At 41.8% G+C, this 20743-nt stretch overlaps 1 protein-coding gene across 1 annotated transcript; it reads left to right on the forward strand.

Moving 5' to 3' along the window:
* The first annotated feature begins 729 nt into the window (after window positions 1-729).
* Window positions 730-19595, forward strand: RHEX (regulator of hemoglobinization and erythroid cell expansion). The gene is made up of 6 exons (XM_058309326.2): window positions 730-814; window positions 15531-15678; window positions 15893-15993; window positions 17073-17213; window positions 18426-18487; window positions 18999-19595. The coding sequence occupies exons 2-6, from the start codon at window positions 15668-15670 to the stop codon at window positions 19233-19235; spliced, it is 552 nt and encodes a 183-aa protein (XP_058165309.1). The 5' UTR covers window positions 730-814; window positions 15531-15667; the 3' UTR covers window positions 19236-19595.
* Window positions 19596-20743: the final 1148 nt, after the last annotated feature.

The following is a 20743-nucleotide window of genomic DNA, read 5'->3' on the forward strand; positions in this document are numbered from 1 at the left end:
AACGTTACAGAGGCTGATGAAGTTCTGCTTTCTTTGTCTGTTTTACATCTGTGTCTTTTTAGCTCCTCTTGTCTTCATGGTCAAGCTTAGATCTCAAGGTTTTAGCCTGAGACCCCAGACAGCCTGAAATCCACCTTCCTTGCCTTCCTGGCACTATCACCTAAACCACATCAGCCGTCTTGGGTTGGCCTTCTTCAAAAATTAATGGCAAAGAAGTGGTCCTCAAAAATTATCCTCATTAGTTGTCTTACTTCCCAGACACTCTCAATCTATGGCCACATCACATACAGATCAGAGATGAGCCAAAGTGGAAGGAACTTTGCTAATATCTAGAGATCGACTTTTTCATCTGGTAGAGGAAGAATTTGAGGTCTACGGTGGGGAAGCAGTTTGTCTGAGCTCACACAGCAAGTTAGTGCTGGAGCCGGGACTTGAACCCAGGCCTCTTGATTCCTCCTCCAGTGCTCTTTCCACTCTCCCGAGCTATGTGTGCATTCGTGGTATTTGAGTGCGTGTGCATAGGGAGAAGGACGCTCCTAATCTCCTCCATCTTCACACACGGCACCGGGGAGCATGGCAGAGGGCGGCTGGAAGAGATGGGAGGTTTTTTATCTCTGCTTCACCCTGCTAGATCGCTATCCTCTGAGCAGCGTATCTCCGCCCAGGTGGAAATGCTGAGGCAATTGCGACTGACCTCCGATGACGGGAGATGGTTCTGGGTGGGGCTAAGGGGAGGGGGGAGGAGGGGAGAGATGGTCCCATCAGGACTTCACTGAAACCCAAGGTGGCTCAGACCTTGCTCACAGTCCTGGGGGTAAGTATGTCTGGGTAGGTAGAATTTTAATTTAGTTTGAGGGCTCTGTTTGAATACATATATGTGTACAAGTTTCACAGAGAGGAGTCTCTGTTGGTGGGCTGGGATTCCAGGATATGGATCTCAATTTACAAAAAGCTTGGAGTGAGCCCAAGATTCAGCAGTTTGTACTTTATAGAATCAGTCTCTCGTTCCTGAGACCTGAGGTCTGTCGGCGGCAGCGGCAGCAGTGGTGAGCGGGTATTTGGCTCGAAGAAGTACGCAGGCTTTTTAGATCCAGGCATAGCTGATCTCAAATCCCCACTCTGCCACTCCCAGCCATTGTGAGCCTCCGCTTTCTCTCTGTATAATGGGAGTAAAAGTGCCCGCCTTTCAGGGTTGCTCTGGAAATTGGAGACACTGTACATTTAAAACCCAGCATAGTGCTCCATCAATGGCAGCTAGCATTAATTATTCCCTTTAAGTCAACTGGGAGCCAGATCCCAGAGAATATCCCCGCTGTCCTTGAGATTTCTTCTAAGCAGCAAAGGACTGGTATGTGTGGAGAGAAGGGGGCCAGCCTGGGAGTTTTAAAAGGTTCTGTCTGGGAGTGAGAAAATGCAATTGCAGACATCTGTCAGCCCACTTACAGAGTTTACTATGTGCCAGGAACGGTTCTAAGAACTTTATATAGATTAAACCATATAATCCTCACAATAACCCTAAAGATGTAGGTACCATTAATAGCTCCTCTTTACAGCTGAGGAAACTGAGACACAAAGGTGCTAAGTGACTTGACCAAGGTCAAACGTCAAAGGAGAACTGTCCTGGAGAACTTTAGTGGGGAAGGGTGTCCTCTGAGCGGTGGGCAGCTTGGGAGGGGGTTCAGAAGGTGCAGTGTGCAGGAGTGTAGATTAGGAACTCAAGGCATGCTGACTGACTGGCCCTGAGTCTGGGTCTACACAGCGGCCGTATTGTGTGAGCTTTGGCAGTTCTGTCCAGCGCAATGCCTTGAATAGAACTGGCTTCACAACTTGCGGGGCCCAGTGCAAAACGAAAACACAAGGCCTCTTGTTTAAAAATTATTTAGAATATCAAGAGGTGACAGCAGAGCATTAAACCAATCACATGGGGCCCAGGTCTACTGCACAGGTCTCATGTCCACGAAGCTGGCCCCGGCCCTGAGTTTTGACAATGTAGCAGGAACCATGTTAGAAGGCCCCATGATTCCATTTAATCCTCATGACAATTCTGTGAGCGAGTCATTGGACTTCCATTCAAGAGGAGGAAACTGAGGCTCAGGGAGAGTAAGTGGTCCTTCCAAGGTTAAACAGTGTGACTGTGTTCAAATTAATTGCACAGAGTGTTACAAAGTATTTTTCTCTACTCATCATCTCCAAGTATCGTACCAGGAATTGTGGAACATAAAATATGACAAGACCTGGTCCCAGCCACCAAGGTGCTCACATGCTGAACAGGCTCAGTGGGTGGTGCTTAGTTTTTCTGAAATTTCGTTGACTGATCTATGGAAGGGAAGAATAATTTGGCCCCTGCCAATTCACCAGAGTTTTGTGGGAACTAGTAACATGAACCCATGACTACTGCGTATGTTGCTCACAATTCTTTATGTGTGTGTGTGCTTTTGCTCATTTGATATCGGATCTAAGTTGCATTTAAATGCTTTCACGTTGTATTCATCTATAGTAATTTCTTATAAAAACGCTTTCCCCAAAATTATTAATTAGAAACTTTGGGTGACTTGTTTTCCTCCTTAAAAATTGGCAGGATCTGCACCTAAAGATAAGAGTGACTAGAGATGTGGCTTGCTGGGTTGAGGCTCAGCGTTGCTATTTCTGATTAATTTCAGACTTGCTCTTTATGTCTCTTTAAGACTCATGGAATCCTAGAGCAATGCAATGTCAGAACTAAATCTATTATTTAGCCCATTCCCCTCAGTTTATAGGCAGGAAAAATGAGACTCAGAGAGAGAGAAAGTGACTTGCCCAAGGTGACTGATGTCACGAGCGTGTTTGAAAATAAACAGGTGCCACTCCCATTTTGCAGAGAAAGCACTGGACCCAGAGAGATAAAGCAACTCAAAGCTAGGAAGGCCACACCGGAAATTCCAACCCCAGTCTGTCCGGCCTTTAAGTTCTTGCGTTTCATCGTTTTCCTATGCTTACTTGTGTATTCTGCTTTCTCACACTTTAACTTACTAACATGTGGCCAAATCTATATCAAACTTTGGGTGAAGACAGTGAGTTCCACTAAAGCTGTCCTCTACGACCTGGCTTGGCAGGCAACTTCAGCTCAATTGCTTTCCCCTTCCATCCATCCATTGCCTGTTTTTCAAATAATTCTTGCTCAATGACTCCTCCCTGAATATTCTATTGTATGGGAACCTCTTAGTCCTTTAAAATATTATGTATTATTGATACCACTCCGCTGGCATTCACCATGCTTTGGCTGTGGCATCTCTTCTGCTTTTTGATTTTTGTATATTAATGTTTTGATTTCCCAAGTGTAACATGAGCTTCTTCATGCCCTTCGGAGTATTTAACACAGGACCTTGCACATAAGCAACTCAATAAATATTTGATTGATTAAAGTCCAGTCATTTAGCTGATGTTCTCAATGTTTCATTAACATGATGTCAAATGTTCAGCCAGTGAGATATAATTATGTAAACAATTATCCAAATGACTTCTTTTTCTTTATCTGCCTAATGTGTTATCAGTCTAATTTAAGCCACTCAGAATTTCTGGGCTTGTTTCAATACTCAAAATATTTTTTCCGTATTGGAAGAAGAGTATGTTTAATTGCAGAAATCTTTCAAAATAACAGAAAGTATAAAGAATTAAATAAAATATTGCCCCAAATCCCAACACCAAATTTTGTTAGCCTTTGGGTAAATTTCCTTCCATTCTCCTACCCCCACTTTTTGAACAAAGTGCATTTTAAATAACATCACCAACTCATTTTGTGTAAATGTATATTTATGAATAAATTCATGTTTGATTTACAAAATTATTGTCAATGAACTATTCTGGATTTGGCACACTGAATCAGCTGAATTGGATGAGTTATCACTGAATTAATGTGATAGAGAAAAAAAGTTAATGACCCAGTATTTTCTCTTCACAAATTTTCGTTCCTTTTATGCTTAGTTTTTAGAGTTGTGATTGAATTATATGTAGCTAAATATAACTGAATTCTACTTGTTCACATAACAGAATCCTCTCCCTGGAGTAATTCTTTCTAAACATAATTTTTAATAACTGCATAATACTCTATTCTATGCCTTTACCATAATTTATCTAATTTTTTAAAAATTTAGATTGTTTTCCTTTTTTTTTTCACTTTTTAAATCAACACTGGAGAGCTCCTTTGCAATAGAACCTCTGGTCTCATTCTGGATTATTTGTGGCTTGTTCCACATCCTTTACCCATTAAGCATTTGGAGTCCTAGTGTTTTTCTTAATTTATTTTAAAAAGATATAAACCCTTTTACAATTAAGTTTTACATACCTGTTCCAGTTTATTTTTGTTTGCCTTTACATTTTGTGTGTTTTACTTTAATACATAAAGTTTGAATATTTTTAGCCAAATACACCTCCTTTTCATGTTTTATTTTGCATTTTCTTCCATTGCAGTTAAACTGAGAATGTTTGCTTTTACCTGGAGATTTAATGAATCCGTGACTATTCAATTATATTTCCTTTTCATTTTAATGGTTTTATTTTAAAATATTTACCTCCTTAACTCCTTTGGAATTTTTGTTATCGATAGTGTCTGGATCTAAGTTATTTTCTTTTTCCTTAGAGGTAGCTAACCAATCCATTGTTCTGTGGGCATCATTTTACATAACCCTTTCCTTTTCTCCTTCTGCTTTATGTACCACTTTTTGAAATATTTATTGTACAGACCAGCATAATAAATTTATGCTACTCTCAAAAGGTAGTATGTCAGGAACCCACCTTGTCATAATTCCTTTTAAAACACGTTTCAGCTCTTCTGATAATTATTATTTTTTCCAGAATTTTAGAATAAACTTGAATTATTAAAAAATCCTCACTGTAATTATGATTGGAATTATATTAATCAATAAATTAATTTCAAAAGATTTTTTTTGTATTGTAGTTTCCCAGTCTGAAATATCATGTTTCTTTTCATCAATTTGTCTTTTACATTGCTCAGTAAACTTCTATAATTTTTTTCAAAAAAACTTATAATTAAGGTTACTCTTTTTTTTTTACACTTTTAAAAATTAAAGTTAATAGATCACAAAGAACATTACATTAAAAAACATACGAGGTTCCCATATAATCTACTTCCCACCCCCCACCCCCATCATTTTTGTAAATTCTATTTTTTTGAAGATATATACATCACAAAAAAATAAGATTATTCTTAGATACTTACATCGTGGTGGTTGCTAAGGCTCATGATATTTTTTTCCCATCATATTTTCTAACACGCTATTGCTAGTATTAATATAATGTAAAGAATAGCTGGTACTCTTAGAATGGCTATCATGTCCACAGGACTTTATTGAGCAATCTTACTGGTTCCACTAGTTTTCAACTGATTCTTTTTGAAATTTCTAGCTATAAAATCACACCTTTTGCAAATGACGATGAACTTGACTTCTCTCCAAACATTATACTTTCATTTCTCTTCCGTGTGGCAATTAATGGCTAAGGCTCCAGCACCAGCTTAGTTGGGCACAAAACCCAGTTAACTCTTCTTGTCATCTTGAGCAAGCTACTTAACTTCTCTGTGTCTTAGTTTTGTCCTCTGCAAAGTGGAAATAATAATGGTATCTATCTCCTAGGGTGGTTGTGAGAAGCGAATGAGTTAATACATGTGAAAGTCTCTGCCACCTAGACCATGTTCAATAAATATTCAATGTCTTCGTTATTATTATTACATAGGTTGGCATTTCTGGGACTAATTTTTGAAATAGTGATGGCAGACATTTTATTCTTTTCAAATAACTGCTAAAATGTTTTACCATTTGGCAAGATGCTGATTATTGTTGTAGAATGGATATTCATTATTATATAAAAAAACAATCTTCATATTTTAATGTTGTGAACTTTAAAGAATATCAGAACTGGATATTCAATTTTATCAAATACTTTATGGCAACTTACTGAGATCATCAATTTTAACTTTAATCTTTATCGATGTCATGTTTGTGTTATATAAAAGGCCGTTCCCTGTAATGAGAGTCAGGCTTTTGAGTCAAATGGGCTTGAGTCTGAAACTTGAATTTTCTAGCTGGGAGACCACAACAAATTGCTCTATATTTATAATCCTTTTTTTAAAAAAATTTACTTAATTTATTTATTTCTCCCCCCCACCCCAGTTGTCTGTTCTCTGAGTCTATTTGCTGTATCTTCTTTGTCTGCTTCTGTTGTCAGCGGCACGGTTCTCATCTTTGAGATAGTGATAATTCTATTCTTGTAGAGTAAGAGGACTAAAGCACATGATAAAGGTAAATAACTCAATGCTAGTTTCCATTATTGTAATAATTGTTTTATCAGCATTCCTGAGGCAACTTCTTTTTTTGTCTCCTGTTACTCTGTATATAATCTAATATTTCCCCTTTTTAATAACATTCATATATATATTTCAGTGCTGTTAATTGCATTCCCAGTGTTGTGCTGCCATCACCACCATCCATTACCAAGACATCTCCACCATTCCAAAGAGGAACCCTGCATATTTTAAGCCTTAACTTCCTATGCCCTATCCCCACCCTGTCCCCTGGTAACCTATATTCTAGATTCTGACTCTATGAGTTTGCTTATTCTAACTGTTTTAAATCAGTGAGATTATATAACATCCATCCTTTTGTGTCTGGCTTATTTCACTCAACATGATAGCTTCAAGGTTCACCCATGTTGTAGCATGTAATAGTACTTGATTACTTTTTATGGCTGAATAATATTCCATTGTATGTATATACCACATTTTATTTATTCATCCATTGGTTGATGGACACTTGGGTTTCTTCCATCTTTTGGCAACTGTGAATAATGCCGTTTTGAACATTGGTGTACAAATATCTGTTTAAGTCCCTGGTTTCAGTTCTTTTGGGTATATATATCTAATAGTGAGATTGCTGGATCATATGCTAATTCTAGACTTAGCATCCTGAGCAACTGCCAAACTGTCTTCCATAGCAGCTGCAGCATTTTACATTGCCACCAGCAATGAATGAATGTTCCTATTTCTCTGCATCCTCTCCAATACTTGTTATTTTCTGTGTTGTTGTTTTTTTAAATAGCAGCCATTCTAAATGATGTGAAATGGTATCACATTGTGATTTTCATTTACATTTCTCTGATGGCTAATGATGTCGATCATCATTTCATGTGCTTTCTAGCCATTTTGTATATCTTCTTTGGGGAGATGTCTCTTTAAGTCTTTGGCCCATTTTTAAATTGGGTTGTTTGGTTTTTTGCTGTTAATTTGAAGGTTTTCTCTATATATTCTGGATATTTAACCTTTTTGGATATGGGGTCCCAATATATCCCAAGTAAATGTTTTACTTTCATGATAAAGTCCTTTGAGGAGCAAAAGTTTTAAATTTTGATGAGATCCCATTTATCTATTTTTTCTTTTGTTGCTTGTGCTTTGGTTGTAAAGTCTAAGAAATCATTACCTAATAATTTCTGAAGATGCTTCCTTATGTTCTTTTCCAGGCATTTGATAGTTTTAGCTCTTATATTTAGGTCTTTGTTCCATTTTGAATTAATTTTTGTATATGGTGTGAGGTAAGGGTGCTTCTTTTTTTTTGCAAATCTAGTTTTACCAGCATCATTTGTTGAAGAGGTATTGTTTCCCAATCGAGTGGTCTTTGCTTCCTTGTCAAAAATCAGTTTGCCATAAATGTGAAGGTTGATTTTTTAAAAATTTATTTTATTTTATTAAAAAATTTTTTCTTTATTTTCTTTTAAATGTTACATTAAAAAACTATGAGGTCCCATATACCCCGCACCCCACCCACCCCACCCCTCCCACATCAACAACCTCTTCCATCATTGCAACACATCCACTGTACCTGGCAAATACATTCTGGAGCACTGCTGCAGCACATGGACAGTGGTCCACATTGTAGTCCACACTCTCCCCCAGTCTACCCAGTGGGCCACAACAGGACACACAACATGAAGGTTGATTTTTGAGCTTTCAATTTGATGCCATTGGCCTATTATACTTGTCCTTGTGTCAGTACCATGCTGTATTGATTGCTGTGGCTTTGCAATCAGTTTTAAGATTAGGAAGTATGAGTCCTCCAACTTCACTCTTCTTCAATGTAGCTTTAGTTATGCAAGGCCCTTTACCCTTCCATATAAGTTTGATGATTGGCTTTTCCATTTCTGCAAAGAAGGTTGTTAGAGATTGCATTGAATCTATATATTGCAATATCTATATATTGAGTAGGACTGACACCTTAATGATATTTGGTCTTCCAATCCAATCCATGAACACAATGTTTTTCCATTTATTTAAGCCTTCCCTTACTTCTTTTAGCAATGTTTCATAGTTTCCACGTGTGTGTAAGTCCTTTACATGTTTTAGTTGCTAATGGGAATGGAATTTCTTTTCCTGATTTCTTCTTCAGATTGTTCATAGCTTGTATATAGAAACATTACTGATTTTGGGGTGTTGATTTTGTACCCTTCCACATTGTTGTATTCATTTATTAGCTCTAGGAGCTTTGCTGTGGATTTTTCAGGATTTTCTGTATATAGGATCATGTCATCTACAATTAGTGAACGTTTTACTTCTTCCTTTCCAATTTCGTTGCTTTTTATTAATATTTCTTTTTCTTGCCCAATTGCTCTGTCCAGAACTTCCAGTATAATGTTGAAAAATAGTGGTGACAGTAGCATCCTTTTCAACTGTAATAGTGATAATAATAGTATCCTTTTCTTGTTGCTGATTTTAGAGGGAAAGCTTTCAGTCTTTCACCATTAAGTAGGATGTTAGCTGTTGACTCTTCATATATGCCCTTTGTCATGTGGAGGAAGTTTCCTTTTATTCCTAGTTGTATTAGTCAGCCAAAGGGGTGCTGGTGGAAAATACCAGAAATCTGTTGTGTTTTGTAAAGGGTATTTATTTGGGGTAGAAGCTTACAGTTACCAGGCCATAAAGTGTAAATTACTTCCCTCACCAAAGTCTGTTGCCATGTGTTAGAGCAAGATGGCTGCCAACATCTAGCCGGGTCCAGACTTCCTCTTCTCTCCTCTAGGGCTCCATGGTCCCAGCTTCTTCCAATATCAGCTCTAGGCTGGGATAAATCTCGTCTCTCTCCTGGGGCTTGTTTCTCTCTGGGTTCAGCTGCTCTGATCTTTCCACAAGTTCAGCTATAGACTATTAGGTTTTCTCTCTCCCAGGGCCTCTGCCATGTCTATGGAGCTGTCTCTACCCTTCTGTGTTCATCTCCTGTGTGTTTTCTTCCTGTGGCTCCAGCATTAAAACTCCAACCTCCCTTCTCTGCGGTGCAGTTTCTCTGTAAGTCCCCGCCCACCAAGTCCTACTGACTGGCCCAATCAAAGCCTTAATCATTATTTAATCAGTAAAAGTGAAACCTCTGAATTCAATATAATCTAATATGCCCAGAGGAAAAGACCAGTTCACAAACATAATCCAATATCTATTTTTGGAATTCATAAACAATATCAAACTGCTACACTAGTGTTCTCAGTGTTTTTGTCAAGAAGGGTACTGAAATTTGTTAAATGCCTTTTCTGCATCAATTGAGATGAACATGTGGTTTTTATCCTTCAACCTGTTAATGTGGTATATTACATTAACTGATTTTCTTATGTTGAACCAGACTTGCATACCGACATAAATCCCACTTGATCATAGTGTATAATTCTTTTAATATGCTGTTGGATTTAGTTTGCTAGTATTTTGATGAGGATTTTTGCATCTATATTCATAAGAGCTATTGATCTGTGGTTTTCTTTTCTAGTAGTTTCTTTATCTAGCTTTAGTATGAGAGTGATGCTGGCCTCATAGAATGAATTAGGGAGTGTTCCCTCCTGTTCAATTTTTTGGGAGAGTTTGAGCAGAATTGGAGTTAAGTCTTCTTGGAATGTTTGGTAGAATTCCCCTGTGAAGACATCTAGCCCTGAACTTTTCTTTGTTGGAAGGTTTTTGATGAGTGATTCAAACTCTTCACTAGTAATTGGTTTGCTGAGATCTTCTATTTCTTCTTGGTCAATATAGGTATTTTGTGTATTACTAAGAATTTGTCCATTTCATTTAGGTTATCTAATTTATTGGCATATAGTTGTTCATAGCATCCTCCTATAGTCCTTTTTATTTCAGTGGTGTTGATAGTAATGTCCCCCTTTTCGTTTCTGATTTTTGTGATTTCTATCTTCTCTTTTTATTCCTTGTCAGTTTAGCTAAAGTTTTGTCAATTTTAGTGATCTTTTCAAAGAACAACTTTTGGCTTTGTTAATTCTCACTATTTTTGTTTTGTTTTGTTTTCTGTTTCATTTATTGCCACTCTCATCTTTGTTATTTCCTCCCTTCTTGCTTTGGGTTTAGTTTGCTCTTCTTTTTCCTAGTTTTTCCAGTCTTGAGGTTGAGTCTCTGATTTGAAGTCTTTCTTCTTTTTTAATGTAAGCATTTAGGGCTATGAATTTCCTTCTCAGCACTGCCTTCACTACATCCGTAAGTGTTGGTATGTTGTGTTTCATTTTTATTAACTTCAAGATATTACAGAAGGAATCACTTTTGATTTCCTCTGTAACCCATTGGTTATTAAGAGTATGTTGTTTAAATTCCACATATTTGTGAATTTTCCATTTTTCCCTCTTATTGGTTTCTAGTTTTATTCTATTGTGGTTGGATAATATACATTGTATGATTTCAATATTTTTGAATTTATTGAGACTTGTTTTGTGAATGATCCATGTGTACTTGAGAAGAACGTGTATTCTGTTTTTGCTGGGTGTAGTGTTCTACATAAGTCTGTTAGGTCTAGTTGGTTTAGAGTATCATTCAAGTCTTGTATTTCCTTATTTATCTTCTGACTATACATTCTATCTATTATTGAAAGTGGTATATTAAGGTCTCCTACTATTAATGCAGAAATGTCAATTTCTCCCTTCAAATCTATCAGTATATTTTGGGGCTCTGCTATTAGGTACATCTTCTTATAACTGTTACATCTTTTTGTTGACTTGTCCCCCTTAAAAATATATAATGACTGTCTTTTTCCCTCTTTATGGTTTTTTTAATTAAAGTATATTTTATCTGATATTAGTGTAGCTATCCCGGCTTTGGTTATTACTTGCAGGGTATATATTTTTTCCATTCTTTCACTTTCAACCTACTTGTATCTTATCTTTGAATTTAAGGTAAGTCTCTTGCACACAGCATATAGTTGGGTCATGCTTTTTTATCCATTCTGCCAATCTCTGCCTTTTGACTGGAGAATTTAATCCATTCACTACTGAGGCAATTTCTTGATATCATATATTTACCTCTGTATTGGTAAGTGACATGAGGCTGGTTTTCTTTCTTTGTGTTATCTTTCTTTTTTATGCCCTGAATCAGTTCTTATAAAACATAAGAATTACATGTTTTACAGTAAGTTTGATAGAAGTAAAACCATCTGGATTCAGGGAAGTGGCTGTGGCTCAATCAGTTGGGCTTCCGTCTACCATATGGGAGGCTCTGGGTTGGCTTCCCGGGGCCTCCTTGTGAAGGCAAGCTCACCTGCATGCTGCGGAGAGCCATTGGCCTGCAAGCCCCGTGGAGTTTCGCTCGGCCCCGCAGGCACCGCTGTGGAGAGCCGACTCAGCAAGGTGACGCAACAAACAACAAAAAAAGGGAGACAAGCAAAAACACAGAAGAGCATGCAGCAAATGGACACAGAGAGCAGACAACAAGCAAGCCGGAAGAGGGGGAGGGGAAATAAAATAAATAACTACAGGCACAGCGAATGAACACAGAGAGCAGACAGCACACAAAAAGCCACAAGGGGGGACGGGGATATAAAAAAAAACCAAACATCTAGATTTGACTTTTGAGGAGGTGGCCCTGATCACGATTTCAAAGTCTAAATTATAATGGCCGGCATTTGTTGGATGCTTATTACTATGTGCCAAATGCTGTAATTATTTCTCATACCTCATCTTATCATAGGTAGGTATTGTTTATATTCATCTTATATATTCCTGAGAATTAAACATATTGTTCCCATCAGAAAACTGAGACTCAGAGAAGGCTGGGATGTAAACCTAGGCAGTCTCACTCCATCCCCTTCCTTTAGCAACTTGATACCATGCTGCTTCCCTAAATTTTTTTCTTGTTGTTTTTGTTTCATTTGGGTCTGTTTGAATTTTCTGTGTCTGTGGAATCAATTTTGCTAATTTATACCTTTCTAGGAAATCATCAATTTTATTGATATCTCATTAAAAATCTTAGTAGTCTCACAATTTATCACCTCTCTTTTTGTGGCTATATTCCTATTAATCTATCATTACTAATTGGGTTTGTGTTTCCTCCTTTCCTTGATTATTCAAAACCATTTGATTTTTAATTCCCTATTAAATTAAGGGAGAAAAGTCAAGTAATACGAAGGAGGTTGGATGATATTCTAAAATGGAAATAAAAATTTTTTCTTTAAAAATCTTCCATTTCATCCAACTTTGCTTCACTTTCTCCTCCCCCCCCCCCCCCCGCCCCCCTCCAGGCTTTAAAGAACAAAATGATTAGGCGTGGAAAGAACCGAGCAGAGGTCAGTTTAAGCAAAGCTTTTAATGAGAGAGAGAGTTTAGCAAGCAGGGCTGAGTCTTAACAGACAGCAGCCCCAGGGGACGAGGGAAGAGAGCTTTTCTAACCTGTTCTGGGGCTCGGCTACAAAGGGTTAGGTTGTGATAGTTTACGCTAGCTTCGTAGTTTTTGGGGTCGGGACTTGATAACTTCTGTCGACTTTGTAGTTCTGCCTGCCTCTAGGTGTTACCGTCTTTCTGACGTGGGTTGCTGCTTCCCCAAGACGGGAATGCTCAAGGAAGGGCGCGGAGGCGGGAGCGCTGGATCAATAGGGATTCGGGAAGACGGAGGGAGAAGGAGGGAGGGTGGGAGCTCTGGGCCTAAAGAGAAGTACTTCTGCCAAGCCCCTAATTTACCAGGGCTGGCGAGGACTTTTGCTCTCCAAGGGCACATAGTTAGCAAGTGACAAACCCAGGAGGAGAAGCCAGGCTCCTAACGCCCTGTCTTGTTCTCTTCCCACAAATACTATTCAGCTGAGTTACAGCTCAAATTAGTAATTTCAAAAATAATAAATTAAATAATTTTTTAAAAAATCCTTAAAGCTACTTAATTTTGAAAGATCGATAAAGTTAGCTTAACAATATTAATATTACTTCAGGCTGTGTGATGATTTTCAGATAAATCATCTTCTCTTGTGGTCTTGTTTTAAACCTCTTCTTCTAGGATAAATCTATCCAAATAAAACATGGTCAGGCAGGAAAAGGGATGTGTTTATTGTTTCACCTCTGCTGTTGTGCTGCACAGGAGACAGCTCCTGTGTCAGCAGATGAGGGGAACGATAAAAGGGAGTCCAGCTGGATTTCCACCAGCCCTGAAGCAAACAGGTAAAACGCTCTTAGCACTCTGATGCAGTGCGGTTTTGAGGCCCCTGGCTGGCCCTGCATTAGTGTGGGTCTGGGAGTCACAATTCAGCTCCAGGGAAGGGGCAGAACAGTCCCTGACAAGAGAATGGAGCAAGGCAGAGCAAAATCTCACATGGACCAGGTGTTCTTTTCACAATATAATTACCTTCAACTGCTCCTTTCCAGATTGTTTGGGTGTGTGCGCGCGTGTGCGCAAAGGAGCAGATGCTTTTGCAGATTTGTCTGATCAGCAACCTGCAATTAGACCCCAGAGGAACAACCTGCTCATTGCGGTTAGGGGCCATTAGCCGCTTAAATAATGACATCTGTCACAATTTCCATCCCTCATCCTGTCCTGGATCTTATCTCCAGACTGTGCTCTAGCGAATGCCTAAGCTTCCTAAAATAGATCAACCCCTAAAATAGCTCTCCTCTAGTCACCATCTTGGCAGAGCGCTTTAGGTCCAATAATAACTAATAACCGAGGGCTTCCACGGGCCTGGCATCGCTTAAAGGACTTATAAGCAGCGTTACTCACACAAGAGCTCCGTGAGGTAGGTACTGTCATATCCCCGTTTTACAGATACAGAAACTGAGATGCGAGGAAGTTAAATAACTAATAGAGACACGGGAACAGAACCGGGATCCATATTTAGCGCCATTTGACGTTAGAGTCAACTTCTATCAACTTCTTTGCAACATACTACTTTCGTTTAACGCGGGTGCTGGGGGCAATTTGACCAGTAAGAAAGAGGGTCACATTGTATTAAAATTGATGGATGTGCAGGCAATATAGTATGAATAAAGCACCAAAATAGGGAAATCATGAAAATTTATTTAGTGCAGTGATTCTCAGCTGTGGGCAAAACCACCTGCCTCGGGAGCCATTGGGAAATGTGTGGGGTCATTTTTGGTCATTTTGGTTGTTGTTTTGACCTGTTCTACTCATCATTATAATCCCATGTTCTAACAAGATGGCATATGTGTATATACACATATTACACACATGTATAAAGAGTATAAAATGCATAGAAAACTTTCTTGAAAGATACGCATAAGATTTGGGGTGATTTTGTGAAATGCTTTGCTTATTTTTTAAAATTTTCTACTATAAATATTTACTAGTTGCGTGATTTTTTAATGAGTCAATAAGGAGAAGAGCCTAAAAAATTTAAAAGCCTTGAGTGTGGAGTCAGGACACTCCCCTAGCACCTTTCTGGTCGTCCCCTTCGGTGGAAGAGGGTGAATAATTTCTGTGATTAAGAACAAATGAGACATTCCGTGTGAGCTGATCAGTACTGAAGCGCCAGAGGTCCTTTATAAATGAAACACTGTCGATTTCCCGGACGCACTGGCCCAGCCTCCAGCCCCTTCGCGTGACTTTCGCGTCTTTTGTGATGAAATGGAGCTCTTCCGTAAGAGCCAACCTTCCTATTGCAGCTGCACCCGCAGGAACATAGAAGAACCCCAGCCGAGAGCTGGAGAAATCAATATCTGTAATGAAATTTATCTTAGGAGGGCTGATCCAAAATGAGACAAGAGCAGGACATTTTAACTATATCTATACCCCTTTTACATTAAGGCATCGAGTCCTTTGAGACTTGGTTATAGAAAGCCCAATAAAGCTATGCGGTGTGTGTGTAAGATTTAGACTTCTTTAAGGAAAATATGCCCGTGTGTTCCCTCAAGCAGGGCCCCTTCGTGCTTCCAGCTCGAGTGGGGAACAGTGGCTGAGAACGTGGACTTGGGGATCAGAGCCCAAATCCATGAACCTGCCACTGGCCAGATGAGAAACTTAGACATGCCACTCGCTTCCCTGAGCCTCACTTTGCTCATTTATAAAAGGAGGGTAATTCTATGTGTTCACAGCAATGCTATGCAAACTAGGTAAGATGGAGGTGTGCCGGGGGCTCAGCGCCGGTTGTTAGCTATTCATATCATTACTGCCTAGTTTGCAGATTCAAAAACTGAAATGGGGGGAGAGGAAAGCAAATAAATGGCTCCCAAGCAGACGAGCTTGCCCAAGGGGGAGAGAAATCAGGCATAGCGCCCGAACCTGACAGCTGCCTTGCCTCCTGCAGGTCTTGGGAAGGATCCTGGCTGCGCTGCTAGCCGGAGACCAGCTCCCAAGGTGGCTCGTCCTGGGTCCCCTCCTCCTGCCCCGGAAGGAACCTGAGCCCTGCTCACACCCTGAGGCAGCCCAGCAAAGAAGTTCATCATGCTGACAGAGTGAGTGGGCCCAAGAATAGCCGGAGCGGGGCTGGGACATGTGCACAGCCCTGGCACTGGCTCCCCTGGCCTTGCCGTCCAGAGAGGTAAAGGGACCTACCCTGAGACACACAGCAAGGCCAGATGTCTGCCTCTGGCTGGGCGCTGAGAGGGGCTTGAAGTTGTGTTGACATCCCTGGCACTGTTGCCTCTGACCCTTCCCGTTTCTCAACAGAGACATGAAGCTCTGGCACGGCTTGGTGATCGCAGCAGTGTCCCTCTTCCTCCAGGCCTGCCTCCTCGCAACCACCAGCTACCTGCTCGGCAGGCACATGGGTAAATGGCTCCGCATCCTGCTTTGGCGCCCACCTGCTTCCTAAATGACTAATCCTACTCGCCCCCTCTGACCTCACCTCTTACCTAAACTATTTCTGGCTAGGAATGTCTGCCCAGGGTCCTCCCACTACCCAGATCTTCCGTGCAGACACAAGCCTCTGCGATGCTGCTAGGACACCCGTTGACCCTGGTCCTTAGTCACTTCCTCCATCACTACCAACGACATGGCCATGCAGAAATGACCTTGAATTGCAACAGAAGGGAATGTGGCTAGACCTAAAGATTAGCTCAAAGTTTTGAACTGATTTACAATGAAAGTTAGAGACACCGTGTCCCGGGAAGTCATTATTATTAGGGGAAATAAAATAAAGCTGCTTTGACTGTTCTACAAGAAATTGGGCAGAATGGTGTTTTGAAAAATTTCCAGTAAAGCAAGTCTAGGCTTCTTTAATCATCCATCCATCCACCTATCCATCCACCCATCCATCCATCTAACAGATATTTATTTAGCACCTAAGGCCCTGTCTAGATCCTGGTGATAAAACAGGAAACAAACAAAAATTCCAGCCCATGTGGGACGTCGGTTCCATGGGGAACACGGATACCAAACAAGATAAATAACATACATTTATGTTAGATGGTGGTAAGTACTGAGGAGGAAGAATGAAGCAAGGAAAGGAGGTATGGCCTGGGAGGGAAGCATCCCTGAGATGCTCACCTTTGAGAATAAACCTGCAGGAGTTGAGGAAGCAGGCTGCACCCGCAAAGGCCCTCGGGCGGAAGAGCATTTGGCCCGTAACAGAGGAGCAAAGAGGCGGGTGTGGCTGGAGTTGAGACGGCCAGCTGGATTGAGGCAGGTGAGGCCAGAGGGAAGGAGTGAGTGAGGTCCTAGAGGCCTTTAGGCTGCCAAAGTGAGTAGCTGAGTAGGTGTTGCGGGTTTTAAGTAGGTGTGTGATGGAATTTAAAAGGATCACACTAAAAGTTTTGCCCTATGACAGCAGGGCTTGGAAGGCACTGGATTAAAGGGAGCACCTAACCTAAGCAACGTTCTCTTTTGACTTCCGCCCTCTCCCCTCTAGCCAGCAAGAGTGAGCAAATACTGCAAGCAGCCAGACTTCAGGCCCCGGGGCCCAGCCCTGCCTCCCGTCACCCGCCTGCCCCCAAGGAGACGGAGACTCAGGCCGAGAGAAGCACCATTGTGGGTGATCCTCACTACCGGGGTGAGTGCTCCAGGGGGCCCAGGGGTCAGGAGGCTCTCTGCTCTGTCTGGACCCTGGGGGAGCCTGCCCTCAGCCACCAGAGTCCACCCCTGCCAGCCCCAGCCTCTAGCCTGCGGGTCCCTCACGTCGGCCCGGCCAGCCTACCGCTTGGAATGCTCTCCATCCTGTCAGTGGGGCAGATCTCGCTGGGTTTGGGGTCTGAATTCTCTTACTGGTTTGGGGATATGCTTGGGGGCCCGCCTCTTCCATTCGCCAGTTAATGGGGCACCTTTTCTTCCATTCTGCCAGTTAATGGTGGAACCTCCTCTGCCCAGCCCCAGCCCCGGCTGCCGTGCATCCCACCGTCGGGCCAGTGGCACTGGGCCAGTCGGGCTCTGCTGCACTGCCCGGAAGGACCCTTCTCTGCAGACGTAGATCTGTGAACCGACAGGAACACCACCCTCTTGTTTTCTATCTCAGGCTGGGGAGGTCCGGACCAGGTCACTACTCACATGGAAATGAGCTCCCTGAAGGAGGCTGGCCCTGCAGCTAGCGCTTTTCCCAGGGGGTTATCTTGTCCTGATTTGATCTCTTCAGTTGGAAAGTCTGGTTGTCAGTCTTTCTTGGCACTGAGATAAGGCTCCAGGGCATGTGGGAACCAGAGGAGGCTCACTCCATGCAATCAGTGTTTCTGCAGAATGCGAGCCACTCTGGCCTCACACTGACCCCTCACCCCAAACCTCCCCGGCTGCCTGGCCAGAATCAGAGACCGCTTGCCTGGCAGGGCCTCAGAGATTCTCAGCCAACCCTCTTGTTTTACAAGGGCAATGATTAGGGCTCAAAAAGGGATGTGACCTGCTCAGGGTCCCCCGGAGTTCGGGCAGGTGTGGACTAGAGAACCCGCTGGCACTCTGCGGCCAGACTGCCTGCGCGGCGCTCGCCTCCCCTGCTGGCTAATCCTTCTCCAGCACAGTCGGGCCGAGTTTTTCTTGCAGAGTTGTAGATGAAACTGGAGGATGCAGCAGTGTCTGGCTCCTGGACACTTTCCTGGCTATTCTGCCTCCCATCACCCTTTTTCTGTTCCTTGTCTACTCTCCCTTGGGGAGGAGCGACCCCTCTTCTCCGTTCCTCCAGTGTGGTGCAGGCTCTGCCTCTTTGTCTCTTCTTCCCCTTCCATTGTCTCTGTTAAGGCACCCTCTGGCTTTCTCTGGAACAGTTTCCTTTTCTCCCCAGATGACAGTGACACATCCTCGGACAGCTCCGACAGCTCCGACGGTTTGCCTTCTACCCACCAGGTAACGGGTGCTCTCAGCCCTGCATGCACAGTCTGGGGAGTCCCTGCTGTAAAACACTGGGAGCTCAGGCCACCCCCACTAAGGAGGTGGGAGCAAGGAAGGAGGGGCTTCATGAGTCATCACAGCATCCTCAGGTGAGGGTCAGGCTTGCACCCCCAGCCTCATGTCAGCATGGACCATTCAAACAAAGTGTGTCTGGGTAGGCAATAGAAATTAAATGAAAGAGCTCATGGGAAAACCCCTTCTCCCCAGACCTCACACCCGGCGCCAAAGTCTGCTGAGTCTTGACCCCACTTGGATCAAATCTTTGCATCTTCTCATCCTTAAGCCCATTCCCTGCAGGCAAGTGGAGCAAGGTCACTGGCAGTCTTCCCCTGGCCCTGGCCCTGGCCCTGTCCTCAGACACGGGAGTCCAGCCACCTAGGGCTCAGATCCTTTCCTGCCAAGCCTTGGGCAAGCCTTTTTGAATGAGAGTTCAGTCCTGGGGTTTTACCTCCTCCAAATGGGGTAGGCTCTTGACCCCCCATTTCTCTGCTTTTTCCCCAAGATCCCCAAGGAAGTGAATTATACACAAGTGGTCTTTTCAGCCCCTGGAGCACCAAAGAATGAATCTGCCCTGGACTATGAGAACTTGAAGGAAACTACAGATTATGTGAATGTCAATCCAAAAAGCCACAAGCCCAATTTCTGGATTTTTGCAAACCCTGCTGCCTCTGAGCAGGTGGAGTACGCTCAAGTGGCCTTGTGAATTCTAGATTTTTACATGGGGCACAGTTCTCTATTTCTTGCACTATTTGGGGGAGGGGTGTCTTCTTTTCTTTTAAGAAGGCATCGAGAGAAAAATAGGCCTAAATTCCAGCAAGAAGGATTCAGATCAGATGTTAGGAAGACCTTCCAGGTAAAGTATGAAACACTGGAGACCTCCACAGAGAAAATGATGAAATCTCTCCCCAGAGGAAAAAAATTTCATTGAAAATTAATCAGCTGAGAAACTTGGAGTCTAGCTCTGCTTGGCAACCTTGTGGTTAAATGACTTCTCTGTGAGCGCTTTAATTATTGGCAACAACTTCCTTAAAAGCTTTAAATAAAATGGTTCTTCTTTTTCCCTCACCTAAGCCTGTGTGTTATCTTTTTTTTTTCAGCGCTATATCTCACTGAGTAATCCTGTTCTACCTTCAGAACTTTAAATGGTCCATTTAGAAAGCTCACCATCAATCAACCCTTAAATTTGTTGTTTTTTTATGAATGAAAGATGACAAATACAGTCCTGGTAAATATCAACTAACATTACAATCCATTATCCCAAATAAAATCTACCAAACCTTAATACAATAAAATTAATACCCCCCCTTTTTTAACCAATTAGGAATAAAAGTACACATTGTTGGCTTAAGAAAAGCTATCTTAAATCAGGTATAATATTTAACTATAAGGCTCTAGAGGCAGTCCTATTACAGCAGAAACAAAGTAAGAATGTCTGCAAACCTACCACTGCCTTTATTGTATAACATTGCTCTAGAAGTTCTAATCAGTGCAATAAGACAGGTAACAAAAATAAGATCTCTGCTATTGGAAAGAGGGATAAGACTTGTCATGGTTTGCAGATTTAATCCTACCCCTAGAAATCCTCAGAGAATTAACTTAAAATGTTTTTAAAATAATGGCATGCAGTCAACAATGATTAAATATATTTTTTCCAGCATCTAATGAAAACGTGAAATGAAAAACATCTTGCTCACAATAGCTAAGCACACACGCGCAAGTTGAAACCCTGGAAAGACTCTTGGTTGAATACAAACCTCCGACCAGTGGCATCAGGGCTCGGAGACCATGTCTTCAGAGCGCTCCATCTGCTGGCCGTACAGGACCCTCCCAGCCCTGGTGCTGAGCCCAGCCCCCCCCTTTCCTCTTCCCAAGCTCCCCTTTCCTCGAGGTAATCCGAAGGAACGGTAGGTTTCTGGGGCTGGAGAGTTTTGTAGTGTGCATCTCCTTTTATTGTAGCTACCAAAGTTGTTCCTCTCCCTAGAAAGCTTTTCTTACTGGAGAAAAAGAGATTCTATTGATGACATAGGCAGAATGAGAACTAAACCATGACACTGTCCTGGCTTTACTTCTTAATGATCTCTTTTGAAAAAGGAAAAAAGGGAGTTGATGTCAGGGGGAACAGACACCTGGGCTGTAGAGCACACGGATCCTCTGGTGAAGGTCGATAATGACCTCTGCTGGGTTTGGTTTCAGAGGTATGACATTTTATAG

This window comes from Dasypus novemcinctus, chromosome 13, assembly GCF_030445035.2.
Source record: "Dasypus novemcinctus isolate mDasNov1 chromosome 13, mDasNov1.1.hap2, whole genome shotgun sequence".
Classification (NCBI taxonomy): domain Eukaryota; kingdom Metazoa; phylum Chordata; class Mammalia; order Cingulata; family Dasypodidae; genus Dasypus; species Dasypus novemcinctus.

Excerpts from the sequence above, each read along its gene's own strand:
- RHEX (XM_058309326.2), top strand. Across the intron at positions 15,994-17,072 it reads CCTGCTCGGCAGGCACATGG|CCAGCAAGAGTGAGCAAATA; the intron begins GTAAATGGCTCC and ends TCTCCCCTCTAG. Across the intron at positions 18,488-18,998 it reads GTTTGCCTTCTACCCACCAG|GCTCTTGACCCCCCATTTCT; the intron begins GTAACGGGTGCT and ends CAAATGGGGTAG.